General features: G+C 41.7%; 1 protein-coding gene across 1 annotated transcript in view; it reads left to right on the top strand.

The window, feature by feature from the left end:
- ehbp1 (EH domain binding protein 1) overlaps positions 1-24,173 on the top strand; it is a 187,637-nt gene that overhangs the window by 86,857 nt on the left and 76,607 nt on the right. The window contains 5 exon segments of the mRNA XM_080481503.1: positions 1,893-2,071; positions 3,554-3,602; positions 12,882-13,691; positions 16,662-16,703; positions 17,274-17,420. Of these exon segments, the coding sequence (XP_080337629.1) occupies positions 1,893-2,071; positions 3,554-3,602; positions 12,882-13,691; positions 16,662-16,703; positions 17,274-17,420 (1,227 nt within the window).

The raw sequence follows: 24,173 nt of genomic DNA, 5'->3' as shown, positions 1-24,173 counted from the left end.
AAACCACACAATTGTTTTTTATTCAAGAATTGAGGTATTAGTTTGAGTTCTTGTTTATTTCGTAACACAATTGAGATGAAACCATTCCTTTTGCCACTTTCAAACTATATTCCACCATGGATTCAGCATTTAACCTTGACTATCAACATATTTAGGATATTAATAACAGTATGAGCAGCATCCTTAAGAGAAAGTTCTAGAATATAGGCTACGTTCTGCTTGTATTTTTGTTTCTTAAAAACACAAAATTCAACATGTTAAAGGCCTTTAAACCACAAAGGAATGTCACATCCAGGTTCAAGAATCAAGAGTCGGTTTCAATTGTAATTGCATTTTGATTTATTAAGTTCTTGACCACACTAAGAACAGAAACTTTCATGTTTCCATCGCAGGGATGACAAAAGTTAATTAAAGTGAAATCTGATCATTAAAATTCAATCTTCCATTCGAGCCCCAGTAAAATCTCTTCTTCAACCATGAATTTATCAATCATAAACAAAGAAAAGACTGAAGAATCCTGGAATTAATCTGACTTGTAGTTGCACATTTATTTGTCTCCGCATGTCTTTTCAAATATTACACAGTCTTGCGTCATAATGTACCAAAAAAAAAATCTTCTCAACTTTTTAGCTGTAAAAGGAGAAATTTTCTCTCCAACCTCCTCTTGACTTTTCTGTCTTGCAATAGCATGAGTCTGCCAACAGAGGGGGTTGTTTGGCCACCTCTAGCTGCCCAGGCAGCACAGCTCCAGGCCTCCTCTGTGTGCCTTGAAACTGGGTTAACTAGTTCTGGTGGTCAATAGCATCTCTTTCATTCACTTTTCTCAGCTTAAGGTTAAGTAAAGGTTTCACTTTGATCTTTCACTTGTTGCTCTCGTGTCAAACGGGAACCGGTTTGGATATTATGACTGTCAATTAAAACAATTCTGTCGAAGAAAGTGCAAAATGAAAGCGGAGCAGACATGAAAGATTAACTGGAATCTCGTTACGTGGTATCAGGGTGAGAGTTGTGGCTGTTTTGTGTAATTATATTAAGCCTGTAAAAGTCAGATGAAGCTCGATCGAACAAACACACTCTGCTCATGCCTTTGTCTTGCACACATTAGTGATAGGCACTTGGATTTTGAAGGAAGTCTTTTTGATCGATGACCCCTAATTAATTTCATCAAATGTCGGGGACATTTTTGCAGTTTCCTCTCCCAAATGATCTGAGGGAATTAATCCCAGATCGGTCCTCCCCGTAACCAGATTAGCGAACGGCCAGTTGAATAATCAGAATAGCATTGGTTCTGCTGGCTGTCCGAGGAAGACCGGCGTCACCACACCACCAAGGATTTGTGGGATTTGGAGTCTGGGCGAGTGAACGGCTCCTGATGGCGAAAAGCTTTCAACCTCAGATAAGACTTCAAAGGCGGAGCTAATTAATAAGATGTTTACATTATTCACGCTCATACGCTGCTTTGTGAATGACCCTTCATTATTGTGTGTGTGTGTGTGTGTGTGTGTGTGTGTGTGTGTGTGTGTGTGTGTGTGTGTGTGTGTGTGTGTGTGTGTGTGTGTGTGTGTGTGTGTGTGTGTGTGTGTGTGTGTGTGTGTGTGTGTGTGTGTGCCAGCTCATTATGGGGCAGTATGGCATGCTAATTGGATGGGTGGCTGTTGCTAAGTAAAACATTAACTGAATAATAAAAAGAGCTCAGTGGTGGAACAGGAGGTGGTGGCAACATGGCCAGCCAGGAAAATATGACCTTCTTCAATCAGTTTTGCACCATTAAGGCATTTAGATGGTGTAGTTCATGAGCACAGCATTTTATATATAATATATTTCATATAAGTGCCTTTCAAAAGTATTAATGTGTGTCATTTATCTCTCCTCCTCCTCCTCTTCGTCTTCAGCCCAGCCCCGTACCGAGCCCGGTTCTGGGAGGGAAACCCAATGCCAGCCAGTCACTTCTGGTCTGGTGCCGCGAGGTGACCAAGAACTACCGCGGGGTGAAGATCACCAACTTCACCACCTCCTGGAGGAACGGGCTGGCGTTCTGCGCCCTGCTGCACCACTTCAGACCGGACGTAATGTATGAACACACGCTCACTAAACACAAATTGGACCTAAATTTTGTTTCCACCCTTGTGGATTTGTTGAGTTATGGTGAACATACAGAAAGTCCTGCACTTCACTAATACATTTATCTGGTTCTTGTAGCACTTTGAGATTGTTTAAATGTACAGTGAATTATAAATAAAATGTATTATTATTATTATTATTATTATTATTATTATTATTATTATTATTATTATTATTGTTATTGTTATTATTAATATTATACAATTATACATCATCTACATGCTTCGTTGTAGATATGTATGTATATGCAGACATACATGCATGCTATATATACCTACTATACATACAGACATGTACAATACATACATATATAATGTTCATTTATATAATAAATATGTGATGTATTGTTTCCAAGATATTTATTTTAACTGTCTGAGGGCCACGTAAGCCCTACATATAACCGAGGTCTGCAACCAGGGGCTCCTTGAAACTTTTAGATAGTTATATGTAAATAAACAAGTTATTTTACTTCATTGTTTTCTGAAACATTCATCTATTGGCTTAAAAAAAAGGTTAAAATTGCTAAAAGAACAAAAATTTAATAAATAACAAAAAGCAATTCCCTTGAAAATGTCAAGAATTATCTTCAATTTAAAGATTAAATGTGTTTTGTAGCTTCAGATCAATTTTATGAGAAAAAAAAGGCTCTTTTGGTCATAAAGGTTGCCAACACTTACATCAGCATACCTACATGTAGATACATACAAGTTGCCACTGTATTTCTCCCTGATGTACCACTGTTTCCTTCTGTCCACTTCAGACACACATAACACGCTCTCTATTGTAAGGAAATGACATTACATCTAAAGTATTAAAGCCAGGCCTTAATTCTAGTGTGTAACGGTTAAAATGTGAACCTGTGTGGCACATTTAAGTGGGTAACAGGCGTGAGACACTATGAGTCAGACACAAATTCACAAAATAAGATTTGACACAAACCTTCTAGGTAGAATTTCCTCATTTACTTGAGTTCTCTCACATTTTCACACATGCAGTGCCCATCACCCCAACTGATGACTGATTCATTAACTGTTACCATAAATCATTTGATCAACACTATTTCAGTTATTCTCTGTATGAGTATGCAGGTTTTTTTTTTTTTTTTTAAATATTTGGTAGTAAATGTGTATAACGCGTTTAATACCAGCATATGGAAAACCTGCAGGCCCATCAAGGGCGCACACATGAAGATAATTTATCACAGCCCTCCAATTTGTACACTCACACACGTGTGTTTATGCCCGTGTGTCTTTTTGCACTCCGTTGTGTTATTTTTACATATTTTCCACTCTATTAGTTCTGTTGATTACACTGCTATGAAATTGCATGTTACAGTTCTAATACCATTACACGTGACGCATATTTAAACGCACCTCTCTCTCTGCCACTCTCTCTCTCTCTCTCTGTCTCTATCTCTCCGCTGTCCTTTCAGAGACTACAAGTCGCTCAATCCTCAGGATATTAAAGAAAACAACAAAAAGGTAAGAGGCAGCCACCGCTGGGCCTTTCACACCACTTTGCTCCCTCCCCTCCACATCTCCATTTGGCCTTATTTACAGATCTGCCATTAAATCCCTCGATGTACTGTGTATGTGTGTGTTTACATGGTCTGAGGAGAGGTGGGGGTAGAGAGTGGAAACACACACACACACACACACACACACACACACACACGCACACACACACAGGCACACACACATTAAACGCAGCTGCTAGAATGTACGAAGAAACATGACTCGGTCCCCTGGTGGAGGTGAGACTCGATAAACTGGTACTGGTGTGTGAATAATGAGAAAACACTGTTCATGGGCGGATTAGATTGTAGATTAAAGACTAGTATGGAGAGAATATGACTGTGTTTACTAGAGTGTAGGTTTCGGTAAAACCTCTCCTTGTCGTCTATCTTCTATACCCATTTTGTGACTACATAAGGCTCCAATTTGTTCCACCAAACCACCAAGCAAATGCAAAACATTTCAAAGAAAACATTGATTTCTTAAGAGTAGCGAACGCAACACATCATTGAGACCCGAGCTGAGATGGTGCTGCCATGATTGAAAGCTACGTCGCTCTTGAGTTTGTAGAAAAAAGCATGATGCAACAGCGATAGGAGAGGTTTTTGGATATTTCACTGTATTCTGCACCAGGAGGTTTAATTTAAATTGGCTCTATGCTGAGATTGTTGTTATTTTCCACAGTAATTGTTTGGCATTCATGAGATTATAGACATTTCATCACATATACTCTGGGCCGCAACAAAGAAAAACTTTTAAAGTTTTATATTTAAAGGTTATTATATCATTATTTTACCAGTTCTGTACTCAAACTCAAGATGGAATTGTGACCCTTGAATTAAAAAGAGTTTGACACACCTGGTGTGAAGAATGGTCCCTGGGAGCTGGGACTCATGGGAGCTCTAACACTGGGTGGTCCATCACAGGGAGAAGAGAAAAAGACATGAAGCATGCACATCAACAATTCTGTGAACTGATGATGCAGTAGAACTGGATTATCAAACCAGCAGATTACACGAGAATGTGAAAATTTGTTGTAAAAATCAGAAAAGGCTTCTGTGATGTGAACCAAACCCTGTAATCCACCGCCGTTGTGAAGTTGGTTGGCATGGTTACCGCAGGTTCAAGGAGAGGTGGGACTATAATGTCAGTGTTATAATGTCAAACATTTTGTGGACGGATCATCAAGCCACTAAAAAACTGATGTGGATACACTTAAGCTTCGCATGTTCTCCCTGCGCATGCATGGTTTTACTCCCACAGTCTAAACACACACCTGTGAGATCATTTAATGAACATGCACTACCTCGATTTTAATAAATAGAAATAGGATAATCTTTCAGGTTGACATAGCAAGTTTTGAATGAAAGATAACACTAAAGGTTTGTTTTGTGACTTTTTTGTGATTTTGTACAAAATAATTCAGAATTTACAATCAATTTGTGGAAGTTTAAGTTAGTTACAGTAAGTTAGACTGAACTATCCTGCCTAATTCCAGCTTTTAAAATGTCTCCCTTTTGTCTTTTCTGATAGTAAATTTTCTTTGTAGACAGTTGATTGGTACAAAATAAGGCATATAAGGCTTTATAAACCCTTCTACTTCAGGATTACACATTCCTATTTCTCCTAGATTATTTAAAATATGCAGAAAGTCCACAAACTACCACAAAGCAGATAAATGATGAATTACGACTTTCATGACCCCCAGGACTTCCTTAATACAAACCCCCAACCACAAACAATCCACACATTGGTTTTCACATGAACTTCTCAGTACCATCAAGAACACGCAGTAATATTGGAAGAACTGCTAGATATTAAAAGGGGAGATTTACTTTGTAAAGGGGGCAGAAACACTCACTCATTGCACATTCTTTAAGAACTTGACATCCATCAAATCAAACTAAATCCACATTTTAAAGCCATAAAAAATGTTTTTAATCCATGAAAAAGCTTGAGGAAATAATACATTACATTAGAGGGACCGTTTACTTCCCTTGTCCTGTGTCATTGGCACAGACCACCAGTTTTCCCTCCGTCTGTCCGGCTCCTCTGTGTGCACGTTTGCTCCTGTTTTTCACTTTACTTCACACAGTCGCACACCTGTCTGCACGCGGCGCTGCGACGGCCCCGCAGAGGCCCCGGGGGCTACACACAACGATATGCGTCAGGTTCCTGCAGCTTGATTTCCTCTCCTTATACACACTCTGGCTCTGCGATAACCCCTGGTGGCCCTGTTAGGCATGAATGCTACCCCTGTTGACAATAACCACAGTGGAGGGAAAGGTAGAGACCCAATCCCATATCTGCTAACTGCCCCTCACCCCCCTCCAGGTGCTCAAGTAGCCCTGAAGAAATTGGGTAGATATAAGTAATATGGGAATATGCTGTAGAAGGTGATAGCCGGTGAATAGCAGCAGCTTCTCTGCGGAGGCCGGCTGCTGATGCACATTCACCCGGACTGCACAGGTACATATCACCTGCCAGCCCTCATGTGACTCTCCAGAACACGGCTACATACTCCAGATACAGTTTATAACCACTCTGGGAGATAGGCCGAGCAAGAGAACTCGTACAAATATCTACAGCTGAACATGTTGCATTGTGCAGGACCAGAGTTATCCACAAGTCCCCACAGAGAAAGATCTCTGAAGAGTCGACCTCTTTAAAAGCCACTGATTTAAAAAGACTTTGTTTATTTTTTCTATTGTACCATGAAAAACTTGGGGAAAAAAAACAAATATTTATGTTGCAGAGTATTTAGATAAATTAAAATAAAATCTAAATGCTTAATGGATTTCACCTATATGATGTATTTTCACTGTTTGAGCAGCCACCAAAGCTCTACATATAATCTATAATCTTGTGGCCCAACATGAAAACTGCATCGTTTTCAGTGTTTCTTCCATTTCTGTGTAAACGGACATCATTTTCAAAACGTTTCTGAAATGAAAATGCCAAAAAAAAGATGCATTTACCACTTGAAACGCTTTTGTTAACGTGGTCAAAATCTTTTCAATGGAAATCAAACAGTGTCTAGGGTGTTTATTCAGTTTTCTTAGATTTCAGGTCGCTATTTTGACCTTGTTGGAATTGAAATGAATGGGAATCGGTGTGTAGACGCTTGTGTAGACCCCTCGTCTTGCTCGACCTGCTTCACAAGGACTTGTTAGGCTGTATACAATTTATTGAATGGATCGCAGAAATGGAAATGTGTAGAAACGACAACTATCTGTGCTTTTCACGGCCAGTTGATAGACACGCACCCTCCTCCGCTCACAGTCTATCTGCCAGGAGTGATTGCAATGAGCTCAGACTGTGCTGAATTATGACAGATAAGGACAATCAATAATGAGGGGGGTGAACAAGAGGGGGAAAAGTGAATATTCAGAACATTTACAGCCTTTGAAATGATCTGCTCTCAAAGGTTCTGTGGATGTGTGCACAGTTCAAGATGATTCCACATGTATGGACACGTCTCGTGTGTGTTTTAGGAGTTTATAGGCCTGATATGTTTGGAACGCTTCTCTGTCTGGCCTGTTGTCAGTGTGCCGGTGTGTGTGTGTGTGTGTGTGTGTGTGTGTGTGTGTGTGTGTGTGTGTGTGTGTGTGTGTGTGTGTGTGTGTGTGTGTGTGTGTGTGTGTGTGTGTGTGTGTAATGAGGCCAAGGAGAAGTAATTTGTCATGCCATCTGATAGCGTAGCACCAAGCACCAGGCGAAATCGCCCCGAGCACAACCGGGAGGGGCTGGGCTGAGGGGAGGAGGTGCTGGGCTGAGGGGAGGAGGTGCTGATGATTGACAGCGATAGATAGCTGTCAGTCACTGAGAGCGGGGGAAGTATATGTGTGTGCACGCGTGTGTGTGGGGGTGGGGGGGGGGGGGGGGGGGGGGGTAGGACAGGGGCACGGCAGCGGTGACATTTAGTCCAGACCTGGAGCTTTTATCAGCTGGATGACGGGAAAGTCAGAAAACTAGATGGTTTCCAAAATTACATGATTGTTTTTTTTTGTTTTGTTTTCAAGTTAACCAAAGTTGAAGTGTTTTGATATTTTAGTTTTAAATGATTTGAGGGAGATATTTGAGATGATGGAAACAAAATCTGTGTTATTTGTATTTTGTTCTTATTTCTAATGTATGGGTCACCGGTGTCAAAACACATTTTGGTTCAGGGGCCCCCACCAATTTCATTTTGAGTGGACCAGACTGGTAAAATAGTGCCATAATAACTCTTGCATTTAAACTTTAAAGTTTTTCTTTGTTGTGGCACAGAGTATATGTGATGAACATGTCGATGTTTTCACATAACAAAATAAACGGTTTTGGCTCGTGGGCCTTACGTTTGACACCCCCCATCTAGAACATCCTCAATAAATCATACTATTTATACTATAGTAAGTTTGTGTACAGTTAAAGACTGAAAGTTTATTAGTTACAAGTGCTTCTTGAAAAATTTTGAAATCTGTAAAGTTTGTTTTGTCATTATTTTACTATGCTTGCAACATGTAAACCAAAAGGTTTCGTGTATTTTATGGGAAAACACTGTGCCATGAGACATTTAATTTTTTAAGTTAATTAAGCTAAAATGATCAATACTTAAAGAAAACAAACTTGAAATATTTCAGTTTGTGTGTGATCAATCTAAAACATGTAAGTTTAAGTGTTTCACATAAATTATTAGAAAAATGTACTTAAATCCAAGTTTTCAGATGTTTTTGGGGGTATATTAAATCACAATTTTTTTGATTGGACTTGTGATGTGCACAGCCATGTCGTAGAAATATACTAGAGCCCCTCTAACATCACTTTGGACGTCATCTCTGATTCTCTGATTTGCCAAAACATTGTACCGAAGTCAAATAAAGTCATTTTGCTCGACGTCCAACTCACCTAAACATCAGGACCGAGAAGCTTCAGATGATCTGTGTGAAAACTTCAGAAACGTCTCCTCTGGCAAAGTTGAAAACATGGGGCAGCGATTTATTAATTAAATTTTAAATACTACCAAGGATGCGAATATTTGTCATCAATATTTGGATTAGAAACTTTGTCCCGCGTGAAAACATCAATGTGCACTGCACTCGAATGGATGTCAAGATTAACAGCAACAAAAGTGTAAAGGAAATTTGGGTCTTTAATCCTCGGATGGATGAAGTGAGAGAAGAATCAAGATGGACGGTGCTTTCATGTGAAATAAACTACAATGTACACAACTGCTCCTTCATGCACTCGTGCAGCAGCTCAGACTGAAGCTGTAGAACTCGGCGGCTGTCCTCATCGTGTCGATTGTAAAAGAAGGTATAGGAAGAATAAAGCGTGACATCGAGGTCAGAAAGACTGTAGCGCATGTCAGGACTCACACCGACCCTGAAACAAGACCCAGCTCGAGAGCTTCCCTCCCTCCCCTCCTCCTCCTCCTCCTCCTCTTCATCCACCTCCTCTCACTTTCTCTCTCTCTCTCTCTCTTGCTCTTTCTTTCATTCGGTCTCCATTGAGCAGCAGAGTCGTGGCTGCCTTTCACAGCGTACCCTGGGCGAGAGGGGAACAATGCAAGCACACTTTGCTCCGCTGAATACGCGTTAGAAACCCAATCAGGCCCTCTTATTCCTCATATTCGTTTTCTTTCTTTTCTCTCTGGCCTTTATTCTTCCTCTCACACTCCCTCTCTGTCCAGGAGGGGGGAGTCTCAAACAGGCAAAACTCCTCTCTGTTCTCCCTCTTTTCTTGTCCTTTCTTTCTTCCTGCTTTGTCTTTGTAAACACACATACACACACACACACACACACTCACGCACACACTCACACACACACACACACACTCACGCACATTGTGTTTCCCTGTGAGAGTAAAGGCGATCCTCCCATTGTTGACTTCAACCATCAACAGAAAGGCCCAAAACAGGTGAGAGTGAAAAAAAAGACTCCTCAGGACAAAAGACGGGTTAATTGATTGTAAATTGAGAAACATCGTCGACTATATATTAAACGTCTCTCTACAAACAAATGCAGTCGGAAAAAGAAGACAATTTATCTGCACCGCAACTCATTCACTCCTGTATATCTGACTGGGATGAATTTGTAGATTTAAATGGTTTTGGTCCAAGTTATTCACCAGGTTTGAGTTTAAATTACAAGTCCTTCACACCCCTCAGGTCCTCGGGTCAAGGTTTTCTACGTAGCTTAAAAAGTTAAGGTGAAGCTACTTTTATTATGACCTCCGTCTTTATTAAAGAAGTAAAGTAGAAGTTATAAGTAGAAGTACTGATTGTATCCACCTTCTAGAGCCACTTGATCCAGACTAAAGGAGCTGGAGCCAGTCCCAGCAAACAGGTGGAAGGTGGAAGCAGAAAAAACAACCTGAGAGAGACGTATTTATCTAATTTAATAAGCAAAACTTTAAATTGTAAAGAAGCTATCGTGCACAGAGAACTCCTCAACAAATACAGTGATAACATGCAATCTCCACACAACAAGATCCTGTCAGGTTTGATTCAGCAGAAATTCATGTGGGGAGCGTCGAAGTTTTTTTTTTTATATCAAAGACAAGTAGTAGTTACAGCATATCTGGATTTCTGCTTTTCGTTTAAAGGTTCCTGCTTCGTCGTTATTATCCTCAAAAACTTAATTTTTCCAAGAATGTCATTGAAACTGATACTTCTATAATATTTTAGATTCACTACACAAAACCTGAATAATGTCAAAGCAGCTTTTAAGTAGGTCCCCCAGTTATTGCCACTTTTTTAATTGAATCAGAGATCCACAGCCTTTCTTGGATGCAGTTTTATTCCATTTGTAAAGTAATTTTAAGTGTGCACCAAACAAACCGGAGCCATCACCAGAGACGCAGAGAAAGAAGAAGCCTAAACAGTCCAAACTCAAAACTTAACCACCGTTTGATTTCAGCGGCTCTGCGTCGATGTGTGTGTGAGTGAGTGACTTCTGCTGCTGATGTGACTCCTTCACTAATTGAAGTGATGATGGTTTTCCTCCACAATAATCCCAGGAGAGCCTCTATTAAATAGATCCTTAAAGTAGTGTTAAAAATAAACCAGGTAGCAGATGGGACAGTTCGGAAATTTTAAGTGATGACTCCTGTGCAACACCTGGGACTTCGGCACATCACAAACTCCATAATATACATTATGAAAACATCGTTCATGGACTGCTCATGTGTGTCCTTTGATTGGAGTTTTAATAAGCTACAGAGTTCACAGAGCTTTAAAATAACAATTACATTGAGTTATTATTCTTAACCTGATCTGAAACTGTTTATAATGGTGCAAAATTGTTCAATTTAACATTAATATCTCTTCAAAACAGATGTCTGCACCCTATATGATCAAATAGAGGTTTTTACCGCTTTCCACAAAATACTATGTGTCGGAAACATTCAACCTTTAAAATGAGCATAACACAGCTTATAAAGTTGTATAGATGATAATTATTAATTAATTATTATAACTACAATTTAGAACGTTGGACATTTAGTAAAATTTGTACTTTTCTTTTTTAACCATTTTGAAGCGTGACACGATAGAAATAAAAATGGGTGTATTTCTTTGCATTCTGTTTTTCCAACTGGTCTCATGTTTTAGTGCAGTAAAGGCCTTGAAGGTATCTCAATGATCAATGACTGCCCTGTAAATTTGTTAAGAAAAATCAGGAAGGCTCAACAGACCCCCTCGGTGGAGGGATTGAAACGAGAGAAATAAGTGAATCGGGCTCTTCAGAACAATCCGTGTGTGTAGAGAAGAAGGTGAGGAAGGAACATGGAGGAGGGTGAGAAAGAGAGAGGGATTGATAGACTGCAGAGATCTGCAGAGGCAGTGAAACAAACGGCTGCAGCAACAGGTTGGAATTAGATCAACACTATCAAGCAGGCCAGATACAAGCTGTGATACCTGGGAGATGGAGGAGGAGGTGGTGTGTGTGTGTGTGTGTGTGTGTGTGTGTGTGTGTGTGTGTGTGTGTGTGTGTGTGTGTGTGTGTGTGTGTGTGTGTGTGTGTGTGTGTGTGTGTGTGTGTGTGTGTGTGTGTGTGTGTGTGTGTGTGTTAATCTATTTATTTACCTGTCATTGGCTGCGATAATGGTTTTCATCTCTCTCTCTCTCTCTCTCTCTCTCTCTCTCTCTCTCTCTCTCTCGCTCTCTCTCTAGTCTATCTTGTGATGGGGGATTGGTTTTCGTGTGTCGCTTGATAATCACACCTGTATTTTCTCATCAGACTCTAATCAGACCAATTACACGCGTGACGGAGAGCGTGGGCATGTTGATGTAGGAGAGCGATAAGCGTACGCACACACACACACTTTGGGATTAGGCGTTCTGTCTTGGGGTATCTGCGTCTCTTATCGGGGACAACCATCCCCGACATGACCTGTCAGCAGTCATGCCAAAGGTGTCCCACACACACACACAGAGGAGTGTGTGCACTCTCAGGACATAAATTCACCAAAAACAACTTCCATCTAAAAAAGTAATCAGCCTTTTCAACTGTTGCCACCTTTCTTCCCTCTCACTTCTCTTTCTGAATCAAACTCTTTGATGGCATAGGAGGTTGGCGTTCTACACTGTGTAGGGTCGTAATGTATTTCTCTGGCTCTGATTTATGCAACGTTAACCAAAGCTACAGCGACAGAGCGGCTGTGACTCTGCCCTGCTGACTGCCCGAACAGTCTCAACTGTTACTATTCCTCTAAAGTCTTGTTTACTGGAGAAAGATATATTTATCCTGGAATAGTTCAGTCATGAGCTGTACCTTCAGATAAATGTTACCTTAGATTTTCTTTGTCATATTAATACTTTGGCTTATTTAGTTAAGCTCTTGAAGGTTTATTTAGTCCACTTTTATTTCTTTCCATAATCACATTGAGTTTACTTTTTAAGGAAACTTTCGTCTTTGATTTACTTTTTTTTTTTTTTACTTGCTTTGTTTTTGTAAATCATATATCATTGAATCAAGTTTTCACATTTATCAGTTGGCAGATACATTTGTGTGTCTTGCTCAAGGAGCTGCGGAGATTCCCCGTCTGCTGTGGGATTTGAACTCCCGATCTCAAGTCCGCTCCTCCAGCCTCTACGCCATCATTGCCCCCTCTATCAATCTGACTGCAAACATTTTAAACTGCGATCCTCACTTTATAGACTTTAATAACGAACTACATGATTCTGATTGATTGGCTGAGCGACCGAACGGCTCTGTGGCGTGTGACTCTGTAATTAACAGTGAACTCTTGGTCTGGTCGTTGCAGGCTTACGATGGCTTCGCGAGCCTCGGCATCTCTCGCCTCCTGGAGCCCTCCGACATGGTGCTGCTGGCCATCCCTGACAAGCTGACGGTGATGACCTACCTGTACCAGATCCGGGCGCACTTCTCTGGCGAGGAGCTCAACGTGGTGCAGATCGAGGCAAACAGCAGCCGGAGCACCTACAAAGTGGGCGACTTTGAAACGGACACCAACGCTTCTATCGGCCAGGACAAGTTCTACGCCGAGCTGAACGACGTGCAGCACCGCCAGGCCAACTCTCAGCCCGCTGCGTCCACTGGCGGAGAGACCGCCGAGGCTAACGGGGCCGGAGCCCCCGAGGGGGAGGCGGGGGAGTGCGGCGAGCTCACCGCCAGCTCGACTGCGGCGAGGCCCCTCCAGTCATCGCCTCCTGTCCCGTCTCCACGCACAGCGCTAAGTACCGCGGCCACAAACTCCGCCCATGTGCCGCCGCCACCGGCCGCTGAGGAACGGGGGAGCGTCCTCAAAGCCAAAACGCTGGACCTCAGCGAGTTACCGCAGAGAGTGGAGCGAGAGATGGACAAGGACCGGCAGCGTAAAAACGAGGCGGCGGAGGATCGAAGGGAAGGAGCGGCCGAGCCGGCTTCCCCCACCAGGAAGGGAGCCTCCTCCTCCTCCCCCTCTTCCCCGCCGCACCAGAAGCTGGGCTTCTCCTACAACAGAGATGCCGACCTGATCAAGAAGAAGAGAGCTGGTCTGCGTCACTCGGAGTCTGAGCCGGCCCCCGTGACCGTCTCGCCACCGGTCAACCACACAGACGTCTCCGTCAAACAGGTAAAAAAAAACACTTAACACTCAACTCAAGTCTTTTTGGGGCAGCAAACCATATATCGTCACTGTATCTCTAAGAATAAAGCAATGAAACGTAATAACTATTCCTGAACATGTCACTTTTCAGATAAAAACACATTCTAGACACTAGAACTTTGTTACCAGGATGAGATTTTTAACATATCCAGTGAGAATTTGAGAGATTTCTTAACTATAAGTGATGAAATACAATATCATTTTAGTCCATTTTAGACTTTCCAACAGATTTGCATCACATCTGAACAATATTAAGACTGACAATAAAAAGTCACAAACGTAAATGAAGTAAGAATCACTCGAGTGTAAAAATGTCTCCAAGTATCAGGAATCATAATGAGTGTAAATACTTGTGAAAACACATCCCACTTTTTCAAGTTTTGGTGCATCAGCCCAAGTTTTAAGCCTGAGTTCGGGGGACATGGGTTCAGCTGGTGGTGTAATAAAACTTAGGTCTGACTTGCTGTGTTGAATAAACACTTACTTACATCAATATCTGAATTTACTTTCCAATGACTTTTAAGTTGTGTTTTAGTAATTCGATATTGTCTGAATTTTGTCTGCTTTCTACTCTTAAATTTGCAGCTGAGCATCACATATGCTAACACGGTCTTCAGTGTTACAGGTTGGAGATTCATTAAACTACAACACATCTTATTGTCAATCCTGCACCTTAAACAACCTCTGCATCAGCCCGTGCTGATGTGGACTAATTCCTGCTTTATAAGTCAGGTATTAAGATTCAGACGGCATTCACCTGCAGGTACCTGCTCGGCCTCTAAATGGATTGTTCAGGATTTTCATTTTTTTATTTTTTTATTTTTTTTATCCTTGCACCCTGGCTTTGATTGAAACTTTCACAGCGACATCAGTCATAAGACAGAGGATGCGGTGAACATTCATTCCCTGCTGGCGCTCGCTAAGCTTCCAATCCCGACCTCACTGATGCTGCTGCGGAGATGACCGCAGCGAAAGCCCCCCCCCCCCCCCCTCCCCTCCCGTTCTGCATTAGATGTTGTCGTCACCTGTCTCGGCGCGAACGGGCCGGGCCCCCTTAACATGTGGCGACAGTGGAAGGCACCCAGGAGAACCCCCTGCTTTGACATTTCATTATATTTTTCATTATATTTCTCATCCCTGCAGTTGATGGCAGTTGTGCCGTGACTGTTCAGGCGTGGCGATGCTTTGCACCGAGCACACATCATCTCGTCTCACACACACATACACACTGACACACACCTGTGGGCGTGTACACACACACACACACACACACACACACACACACACACACACACACACACACACACACACACACACACACACGTACAGAATGAGCTGCAGCCTGCGTTGGTTAACCCCAGATTACCGCTTCTTGTTTACAAGTCGAAAGGTCACGGGAAAGGCAGCGGGGGGAGGAGGAGGGGTGCTTCACGACAGTCATGATCCCCCATTTTTGATCTGCTGTTATCTAGTTAGCGGGATGCATCCTCGCCTGCATCCAGGCCAGATTTAACTTGCTGAAAGGATAAACAGTGTTGTAAACAGCTTGGTGGTAATATTCCTCTCCGTTTGCCCTGTTTGCACCTGCTTACAATACATGGAGGATTAACCTGCAGATAAAACTCCACGCTACGTGTGTGTTTTGCTTTCTTGTGGAAGCCGTCATGCTCTCCACACCGCTGGACGCAAACAGGACGGCGAGCCCAGCCTGTACAGTGATCTCCCGTAACGTCAGGAAACAGACCCGGCCAATACATTTAAAACAGCAGGTCGCCATCTTTGTCTTTGTCTGTTTTGGAAAGAAAGAAAGAAATCCGCAAGCAGTCGAGGTGAAAGTCACATTTCAGTTAAAACTGAATCAGAATCAGAATCCTTTATTGTCATTGTGCATATGCTTCCATACACACAACAAAATTGCAGCTGGAATTCTCTGCTTTCAGGAAAAAAGCTAAAATCAATCATTTTAAGAAAGCATAAACACAGTTTAACTCGAATATATTATAACTATTCTAAAAAGAAAGTTTAAACTGATAAAGCAGCAACAATAAGTGGACAACTCAAAAAATGAGAAGGTTAAACTCAGAAGGGTTAGAGTAATTTCAATTAATAAAAACTCTAAATATTTATTCATCCATCCATCGTCTCCATCTCATACCCATTTTTCCAGTTCAGGGGTGCTGGAGGCAATCCCAGCTACAGCTGAAAGAACAATCACACACAGGAACTCCTACAAGCAATTTAGGCCCCGTTTACATGACATCGGTTCAAGTGAAAAGACGTTTGTTTTTGCGTGTTTGTTTCAGAAAAGTTTGACTTTCACAAAACTATGTTTTGAAAACGATGTATGTTTATAAGGAAATGGCAGAAATGCTTAAAATGATGTCGCCAATAGTGGGTGCTGTTGTGTTGGGTGACTGTCAACTATAAACTACCAGAAGAAAATGGACTGGGACTCATGACACTAAAACATTGTAATTGTCCATCTACGCGCGCAGTTGCAGAAGCACTATTTGCTGTTCCTGCACACTATTTTGCGTTATTAGTGGCTCCGGGCAGCCAAAATGCAACAAAAGTTTTCTGTATTCACTTGAAAATGGTGTGACATAAACGGGACTTTAGATTCACCATTAGGCTATGTTTTTTTGACTTTGAAAGGAAACCAGGTAAAAATCCTCCAGGGACAACATGCACATATACATAAAGTCCTTCAGCCTAGTTTTCCGCAATCTTTTAAAATCCTGGACTAATAGGTTTCACGAATTCCTAAATTTCTGCTGCTGATTTATTTCAAACAATGTAAAAAACTTCTCTGTTTTGTTTGTTTGCTCCTTGTTGAAAAGAATCATATACTGTATATCAGTGGAGGAAGATATGATGTCAAATGATGTTTTACTCTACTAAACACTAATAAATCTGTTGTTTCTTTCTGTTTTAAAGGAGCCGGCAGTCGCTCCTCTGTCGAGTCCACCAACTGAAAAGGTGAGGAGAATTTAATTAGACTACAAATGTTAATAAACGGCTGTCTGCTGAGTGGCAGAAAAAACAACAGTGTTTTCTACTGAGTGAGGGAGGATTCTTGAGTGTAGTTAATCCACGGACGATTGAATAGAAGATTGTCAACTTTATGCAAAAAGGCACAGAAGGAGCCATTCTGATTTTTGTCTTTTGATCTGAGAAGAGCAAGAAAATCAAAAATGATGCAGTAAAAGATTTGTGCTAATGAATAAAAGAAACTGTAGAAAGATACTGTTTATTGTATTAAGTCTATGGTGCAAGTTGCAGTAACTTTCAGCAGACACTGTCATATTAGGCTACAAAGTCTGGAGAAAAAAAATCCCCTGATCATTACAGGAGTAGTGGAAACGCAACTTTGATGAAAACACCATTAAAACAAGACACGCATGGATTGTATATTCATTCAGTTCAGTGACGTGGGACTTTTGACACATTATTGACGATTATTCTACTGATTGCACCTTGTTTGTGGCTGTTTCATGATCCGGCCTTTGCTCATGTCATCACCTGAATGTGTTTAATCTCGTCCTGCAGAAGGTGCTGTCTCGTCAGGAGGAGCTGAAGGAGAGAGCCAGACTCCTCCTGGAGCAGGCCCGCAGAGACGCTGCCATGAAGGCCGGCAACAAGAACGTCCCCAACTCATCTGTGGCTGCAGCCAACAGGCCCGCAGGCGTCTGCGATGTAAGTCAGAGGACGACCTCTGTGTGTGTGTGTTTGTTTAAAGAATGAATCTCGTGAATAAAGTGTCACTGTCACTACTTTTGGCAACGACTAGTTAGTAGCTGATCAGTGAAATTAGCTTCAGGATCAGCACGTCTGTAGCAAGTTGTAACTGGTCTCGGTGAACACATACTGTAAAGAAGCATCCATCCATTCTCTAAAACAGATTTAAATCCAACTTTAAGGTATCAGGGAGGCCTCAATACACACAACTGCACTGTGGGAGGAAACCAGAGTATCGCCTTCTGACTCTCCATGCACGCACAGGAAGAACATGAGAACTCCAGACTTAAGTGCCGGCCACTACACCGCCATGTGACCTCCTCGTATAAAGAAGAATAAAGTATTCCAATCATGCTTACAGCTTTTTGAGGAGTGAGTCAGTCTTTCTCAACTCACAGGTCTTCTCCTCTGGAGTCACAAGGAAAGTCCTGACCACAACAACTGGAACAAAGTTCTGGGGATGTTTGGTTGTCATGAAGCACCCCAAATGGTTGCAGGTTATCTCCCCAAAAATATTTAATATGTATTTAAAGTAGCAACAAGGAAGTGACAAAATGAGGCCACATTACCAGACTCAGCTTCCTTTCATTCATCGGCCAATGAAAGCACAGAGGATTCAGTTTTATCTCTTAACCTTTATTTATCTCACACTGAGTCGTTGCTGTATGTTCTGGACAACAACTCACACCTGAGTATAAGTCTCATCTATCAAAATTATCTAATTAATAACACAATTTTCTGTAGTCAATCACGATTAATCACATTTTTTTAATGACTGAAGGTTGTAATTTATATTTATTCATGGCAAACCATTGAATTAATGTAGACTCAAAACACAGAAACTATTTAAATTCAAAGACTATTTTTTTTACTTACTTTTGGATTTGACTGAATGGTTTGTCCTCTTCAAGTTTAGCAAATGAAGAAAGAAAGAAAGAAAGAAAGAAATACATCTACTAACAAATAATGTAACAAAACAAAACCCAGACTTATATGTTAGAGTGCAGGATCAAGACTTTGAGAATTTGAATATTTCTAGAAACAAAGTTGTGAACTTATTACGTGAACAAAGTTTTTAAAGTGAAACTTTCTGCCTTTATATTATCCCATTGTTACTCTGTATTCTGCTGCTCTGTAGCCATGGTGCTGCACCGGTAAGAGAGTAAAAAAAAAAACAAAGCAAACCCCAGAACTAAGCAAATCATTAATTAATTCAATTAAGGTGTTATTTTTGACTGCACTAATTTCTCTCTATATATTAGTTCATAATCAAAGTCACATGACCTGCTAGATACAGTACAATTAATTCAAGTTGAAGTATTCGGTTGCATCTGGTAGTTTGAAGCCAGGTTGGATGATCTCTGTTGTATCATATAACTGATCCATCTTCCCCGCACAAAAGTTGACCTGTAGTTGTCCCCAGTGTGAGTCTGTCAGCTCTGTTGACAGTGGAAGGTTTTGGCTCAGCCTCTCCTCAGCGTGCGGGAAGAGCTAATAAAGTGACCAGCAGCAGCCTCTTCACTGCCGTCACCGGCTCAGTCCTCTATTTGCTGCTCGCTACACTTCCAACATGCTGGAAAAGCCTGTCCAAAGTGTCTCATCCCGTGGCAGCCCACTATGATGAACACTCTATGGGAAGGCTCGGAGAAAGAGACGAGACTTCTCCCTTATTAACTGGTGCTGAGACTCTCTTCTGGACTGCTGAACGTCACAACCTGAACATGTCAGAGAGGAGAACTCAAACCTGCAAGGAGCCCGTCGCTATAAACATTTCACCCCGGTCCTCTCTCTCTTCAGACTCCCTCTTTGGACAATTTTCATGACATCCCCCCCGACCAAATTTGCTGGCCCCTCACCCCCCCCACCCTCTGAACACTGAGTAAATGTCGTACACAAACACCTGTCAGCAAAAGTACATTCATGGTAAAAGAGGGGTAAGAATCGCTGTACCGAAGCAAACTAGACTAGAAAAGACGCCAGCGAAATTGCCAGCTCTGAACTGAGCACGCTCCAGTGAACATAATATACTGGAAGGAGGGGGCGCGCTGATGAACCAGGAGTTACCCGGGGAAAGCACTATGGTCAAAACCTCAGTCACATTTCCCAATAATTTCAGAGAAAGGAGAGGAGGGAGCGAAGGGGGGGAGGGGGATAAAATATACAGGCTTGTGAGAATTGTGACGACAAGGGATTTGAGGGTTAAATGAAATAAATACCTTTTGGTAATGAAATATCTAAAAGGCAGCAGCCGGATGGCCCTGCTTTTTCTGCCTGAATCCTTAAAGAGAAATGTGCCCTTGAATTAGATGTTTTTTAAAGTGTGTATGTTTGTGTGTTGTCGGGTGTTTGTCTGCGTGCGGTTTGAGCCACAGGACTAACCATTTCGGTATAATCTGAGGAAATAAATGAGGACCTTCCAAGGACTGGTGGCGTTAAAAGTCTTCAGAGGAAGAAAGGAAATTAAAAAGAGTTTTTTAAAGCTGCTGCAGTGCGGATATATTTTCCTCAGCCACAAAAAAGGACCTCTTCTCTCCCTTGTTGTCCGGCAAGATGGCCGACTTCACTTAGATTAGCTCCTTTAAGTAGCCAGACCCGCTCCTCTGCCCCCCTCCTCCTGATTTCCTTACTCATTTCCAAGGACAATTGGTTAATAACCCCTCACACACACACACACACATGCATAAAGAAAGGAAGGAGCGGAGGAGGGGTGAGAGGGAGATATTGAATTGTTTACACTTTTTTTAATAGAAAACATTGATCAAAGGAATACGACTGGCCTCGGGGCCAATGTGCTGATAATTGTTAGTGATTCAGATTAGATTACTTGATGTCTTGTTTTGATTAGCATGAGCGTGTGCGTATGTGTGTGTGTGTGTGTGTGTGTGTGTGTGTGTGTGTGTGTGTGTGTGTGTGTGTGTGTGTGTGTGTGTGTGTGTGTGTGTGTGTGTGTGTGTCTCCGTGTTATCAGCTGGAGAGGCCCAAGCTTTTCCCATTTAACTCTCCCATCTGTCTAAGTAGGTGCTTTACGGTTTAGCATGCATAAGGTATAATTTAATTCAATTAAATCAGGCTTCATTCTTCCAGGGAAGTGGCTAATGTGGGGGAGCGGAGAGGAGGTGACGAGATGAGCTGCTTTATGGGGTGTAGCTTTCAAATAGCAAATCTTCTCATCAGTCTCAGGTACAAACATGTCTATTCACTAAAATGATGTCTTAGTCACATAATAATTTTTTTCTTAAGTGCTTTAATTTGTCAGGATCTGAAAGAATGGCTTACACGCTGGTGTAGTGGTCAGCCCTCTTGTTTCACAGTGAGAATGTCCCTGATTCTAGTCTGGCTTTATGGGCTTTTTGTGTGTCGTTGGCAGGTTCGGTGTACTTGTGGGTTTTCTCTAGAGTATTCCGATTTCCTTCCACAGTCCTAATAGATGTATTTAAGGTGAATTGATGACTCTAAATAGGCTGTGCATGTTTGTCCTGTGATAAACTGCTGATCTGTCCACCGGTAGTCAGCTCGGATCGGCTCGAACTCGCCAGTTGGATAAAATGTTATAAAAGGATCAAGGATGAATCTGATTGTTTTGTGCTGATAAAAGCATCTGACCAAGTCCAGATAAGTCTCTAAGTTCTTTAAGGCTGCAGAAAAGTTGGAATACAAGCGTACCCATGCTGACCCCTTCCCACTTCTGAATGCTCGAACAAGTAGCATCAGTACTGAAACGAAGAGCAATGGGGTAGTTAGGGAAGTCTGCTTTAAGAAAAAACTTCACACTTATACCTCAGCATCCCAAGTCGTCATCATGGCGTCTTTCTTCTCATTCAAAACAGAGCAGTTTGTTTTATTGCAGGAAAATGTGCAGATTGTGCTTTTATCTGACCAAAAGATCAAATCTTTCAGTTAAAACTCATAATTGTGATGAATGTGACCTGAACTGAAAATAAAACAAAGTCAGACTTCAGGCTTTTTCTTTTTTAAGGCCCTTTTCCACCATTTAGAATAAGCAACTGACCTTACATGCATGTTCATGAAATGTGAGAAGAAAATCCAAGCAACAAGCAAGCAGGAAAACCAACCTGGAATTGAACTGGTGACGGTTTCACTGTGCTTCAGCAGTGCTAACCACTACACCACCATATATAATCACTTTGGACCAATTCTGTCAGTGAACAAGAAGTTCTTTAAAAAAGAGATATGAATGAAGTGAAGCATTTATACAGCTACATGAATGTAGCTGGTGTGTGTGTGTGTGTGTGTGTGTGTGTGTGTGTGTGTGTGTGTGTGTGTGTGTGTGTGTGTGTGTGTGTGTGTGTGTGTGTGTGTGTGTGTGTGTGTGTGTGTGTGTGTGTGTCGTCCTGCTCTCCTGACCTATGCTCTCCCTCCTGCCATCCCTAATTGTAGCCCACAGTGACTGGTTCTTTCATCTAAGGTCACAGACAGTTTTCTCTTTTCTCTCTTGTCTTCTCCGTCACTTTCTCTCTTTCATGTCAGTATTTTTGATTTCTAACCCTTTTTCTTCATCCCTTTGTCCAACCCCCCCCCCCCTAGTCCTCTTGTTTCTGTTCCCTCCTTCGTCTCTTGTCGTCGGCCTTCCTCTCTCTGTGATCTCGGACAGACGAGTACTACCACTAATTGTTTTGTGCCTGCCGCCTCCTCCTCTTCCTCCTCCTCCTCATAGGTGGCCTTCACAACATATCAGTCGTCAGTCGTACAGATGTCTTGCAATGCTAGGAATGTCTCCACCCCCTGCCCACATAGCAGCCAGATGGGTAATTAATGAGCTTTCCCTAAAAATATCCACTTTATTCTCCTTCCTCTAACCTCCGTGTGTTTTTTTTTTTTTGAGTTTTCACTCCATTTTGCTCTTTTTCGTCTTTCCCACTGTTCTTATTTTAATAGAGAAGTGTGTGAGCGTGTGTATTCGCTTCAGGTCTCCTCATCCATTAGCAGATGAGAACAGTAATTTCACACCGGCCTGGCCAGGCTAATTATCAGCATCCACACTAGGTTTGGGAGAAGCGTGTGCATGTGGGCACACAAGCCAGTGCAGATGTGCACTTTCTTTATGGGGGGAAAAAAAAAAGGTGTGTGTGTGTGTGTGTGTGTGTGTGTGTGTGTGTGTGTGTGTGTGTGTGTGTGTGTGTGTGTGTGTGTGTGTGTGTGTGTGTCTGCGCGCGCGCTCTGTTGGTATGCGTTCAGCAGTGCACACAGATGCCTCGGTGTTTTCCAGGTAAGAGAGTTCCCTTGCTCACTGACTCGTTGTGATTCCTATAATTGGGTCCCGTTTGATTTTTGCCGACCAGCACCCCCCCAACCCCACCCCTCCTCCTCCTCCTCCCTCTCCTCCTCCTCCTCCTCCTCCCTCTCCTCCTCCTCCGTGTGGAGGACTCCAGGGTCCCTGCTGTTGTGACCTGTGGGTGTTGTCATCCACTCCCATCTGCTGTCCGTCCTCTGATCCTGACCTGACTGCATTCATGTGCTCATTTTCTGCTCCATCTAGCTTCTTTCTTTCTTTCTTTCTTTCTTTCTTTCTTTCTTTCTTTCTTTCTTTCTTTCTTTCTTTCTTTCTTTCTTTCTTTCTTTCCTCCCTCTTTCCTCCCTCTTACCATCATTCTTTCTGTCCTCCTTTCTTTGCATTATTCCTGGTCCTTTTTTCTTTTTTAACTTTATTTTATTCATATTTTCTTCTTTTTTATATCTCCTGCGTTCATCCTTCCCTCTTTCGAATCCTTACGTCCTTTCTTCTTTTCTTTCATTCACCTTCCCACCTTTTCTTCCTTCTTTCTTTCCTGTCTTCCTTATTTTCCTATCATTGTTCTTTCCTTCCACTCTTCCTAGTTTCTCTATTCCCTTCCTTCCTTCCTTCCTTCCTTCCTCATTGTGTATCATGACGGTGTGTCCTTCATGGTACTTTTCGTCAGATGGAAATCTTTTCATGAAAACATTTGTTTTCTCTGCTGTTAACTTTGCCATTGAGGTCAAGTTTTCCATGTTTAGACTTTAATTTACATGCAAACACCTAAAATGTACGACGTCGCCACGTACTGTCTCAAGTAAAACGACAAGATTCATAGAAACAGATCTTAAACTTCATGTTCAAAGTAGAAAACTCTAACAGCGAATTCCCTTATCAATGCGGTTTAAAAAAAAAAAAAAAGGTATTTGAATGTAGACAATTAGTGTGATTTCTGAATAAATTGACATTAGTTTTTATCTATTTAGTTATTTGTTTCACATGTCTTTTGCAGGTGTGTCAGTGTTTTTCCTCATTGATCCATTTGGTGTTAAGTAAAATAGTTTTAAATTTGAGTTGCCTCCATATGAAGTGATCAATGCAACATTATTTTCTGTATAAAACTAGGTAAATTTTAACGACTGTGCATTAGTTTTCTGTACAGAAGTAAACAAAATAAAAATCGTCTAAAGTTCTTATTTCCTGTATCTTAAACCCAAACTAATATGCGATTATTCTAACTGTAGTTTTCCTCTCAACCATTAAAAAGGCTACGAGTAAATTGGAAATGTCGCTGCAGCTACAGACAAAAATGTCCATTTTGAAAATGCAAATATGGTCTTGTTTGTGCTCCTTTTTTGTCCCAACCTTGTTCTTCACTTTCCTCCTCCTCCTCCTCCTCCTCCTCCTGTCACCTCTTCTTTTCAACTTTCCACCAGCACTAATAGTTTTTCTGCAGGTTTCATTTCAATATGGCTGCC

The sequence above is a fragment of the Lipophrys pholis genome (assembly GCF_963383615.2).
Source record: "Lipophrys pholis genome assembly, chromosome: 15".
NCBI classification, from domain to species: Eukaryota; Metazoa; Chordata; class Actinopteri; order Blenniiformes; family Blenniidae; genus Lipophrys; species Lipophrys pholis.
Note: the sequence above shows the minus strand (reverse complement) of the source record. Positions and strands in the feature narration are given on the sequence as shown.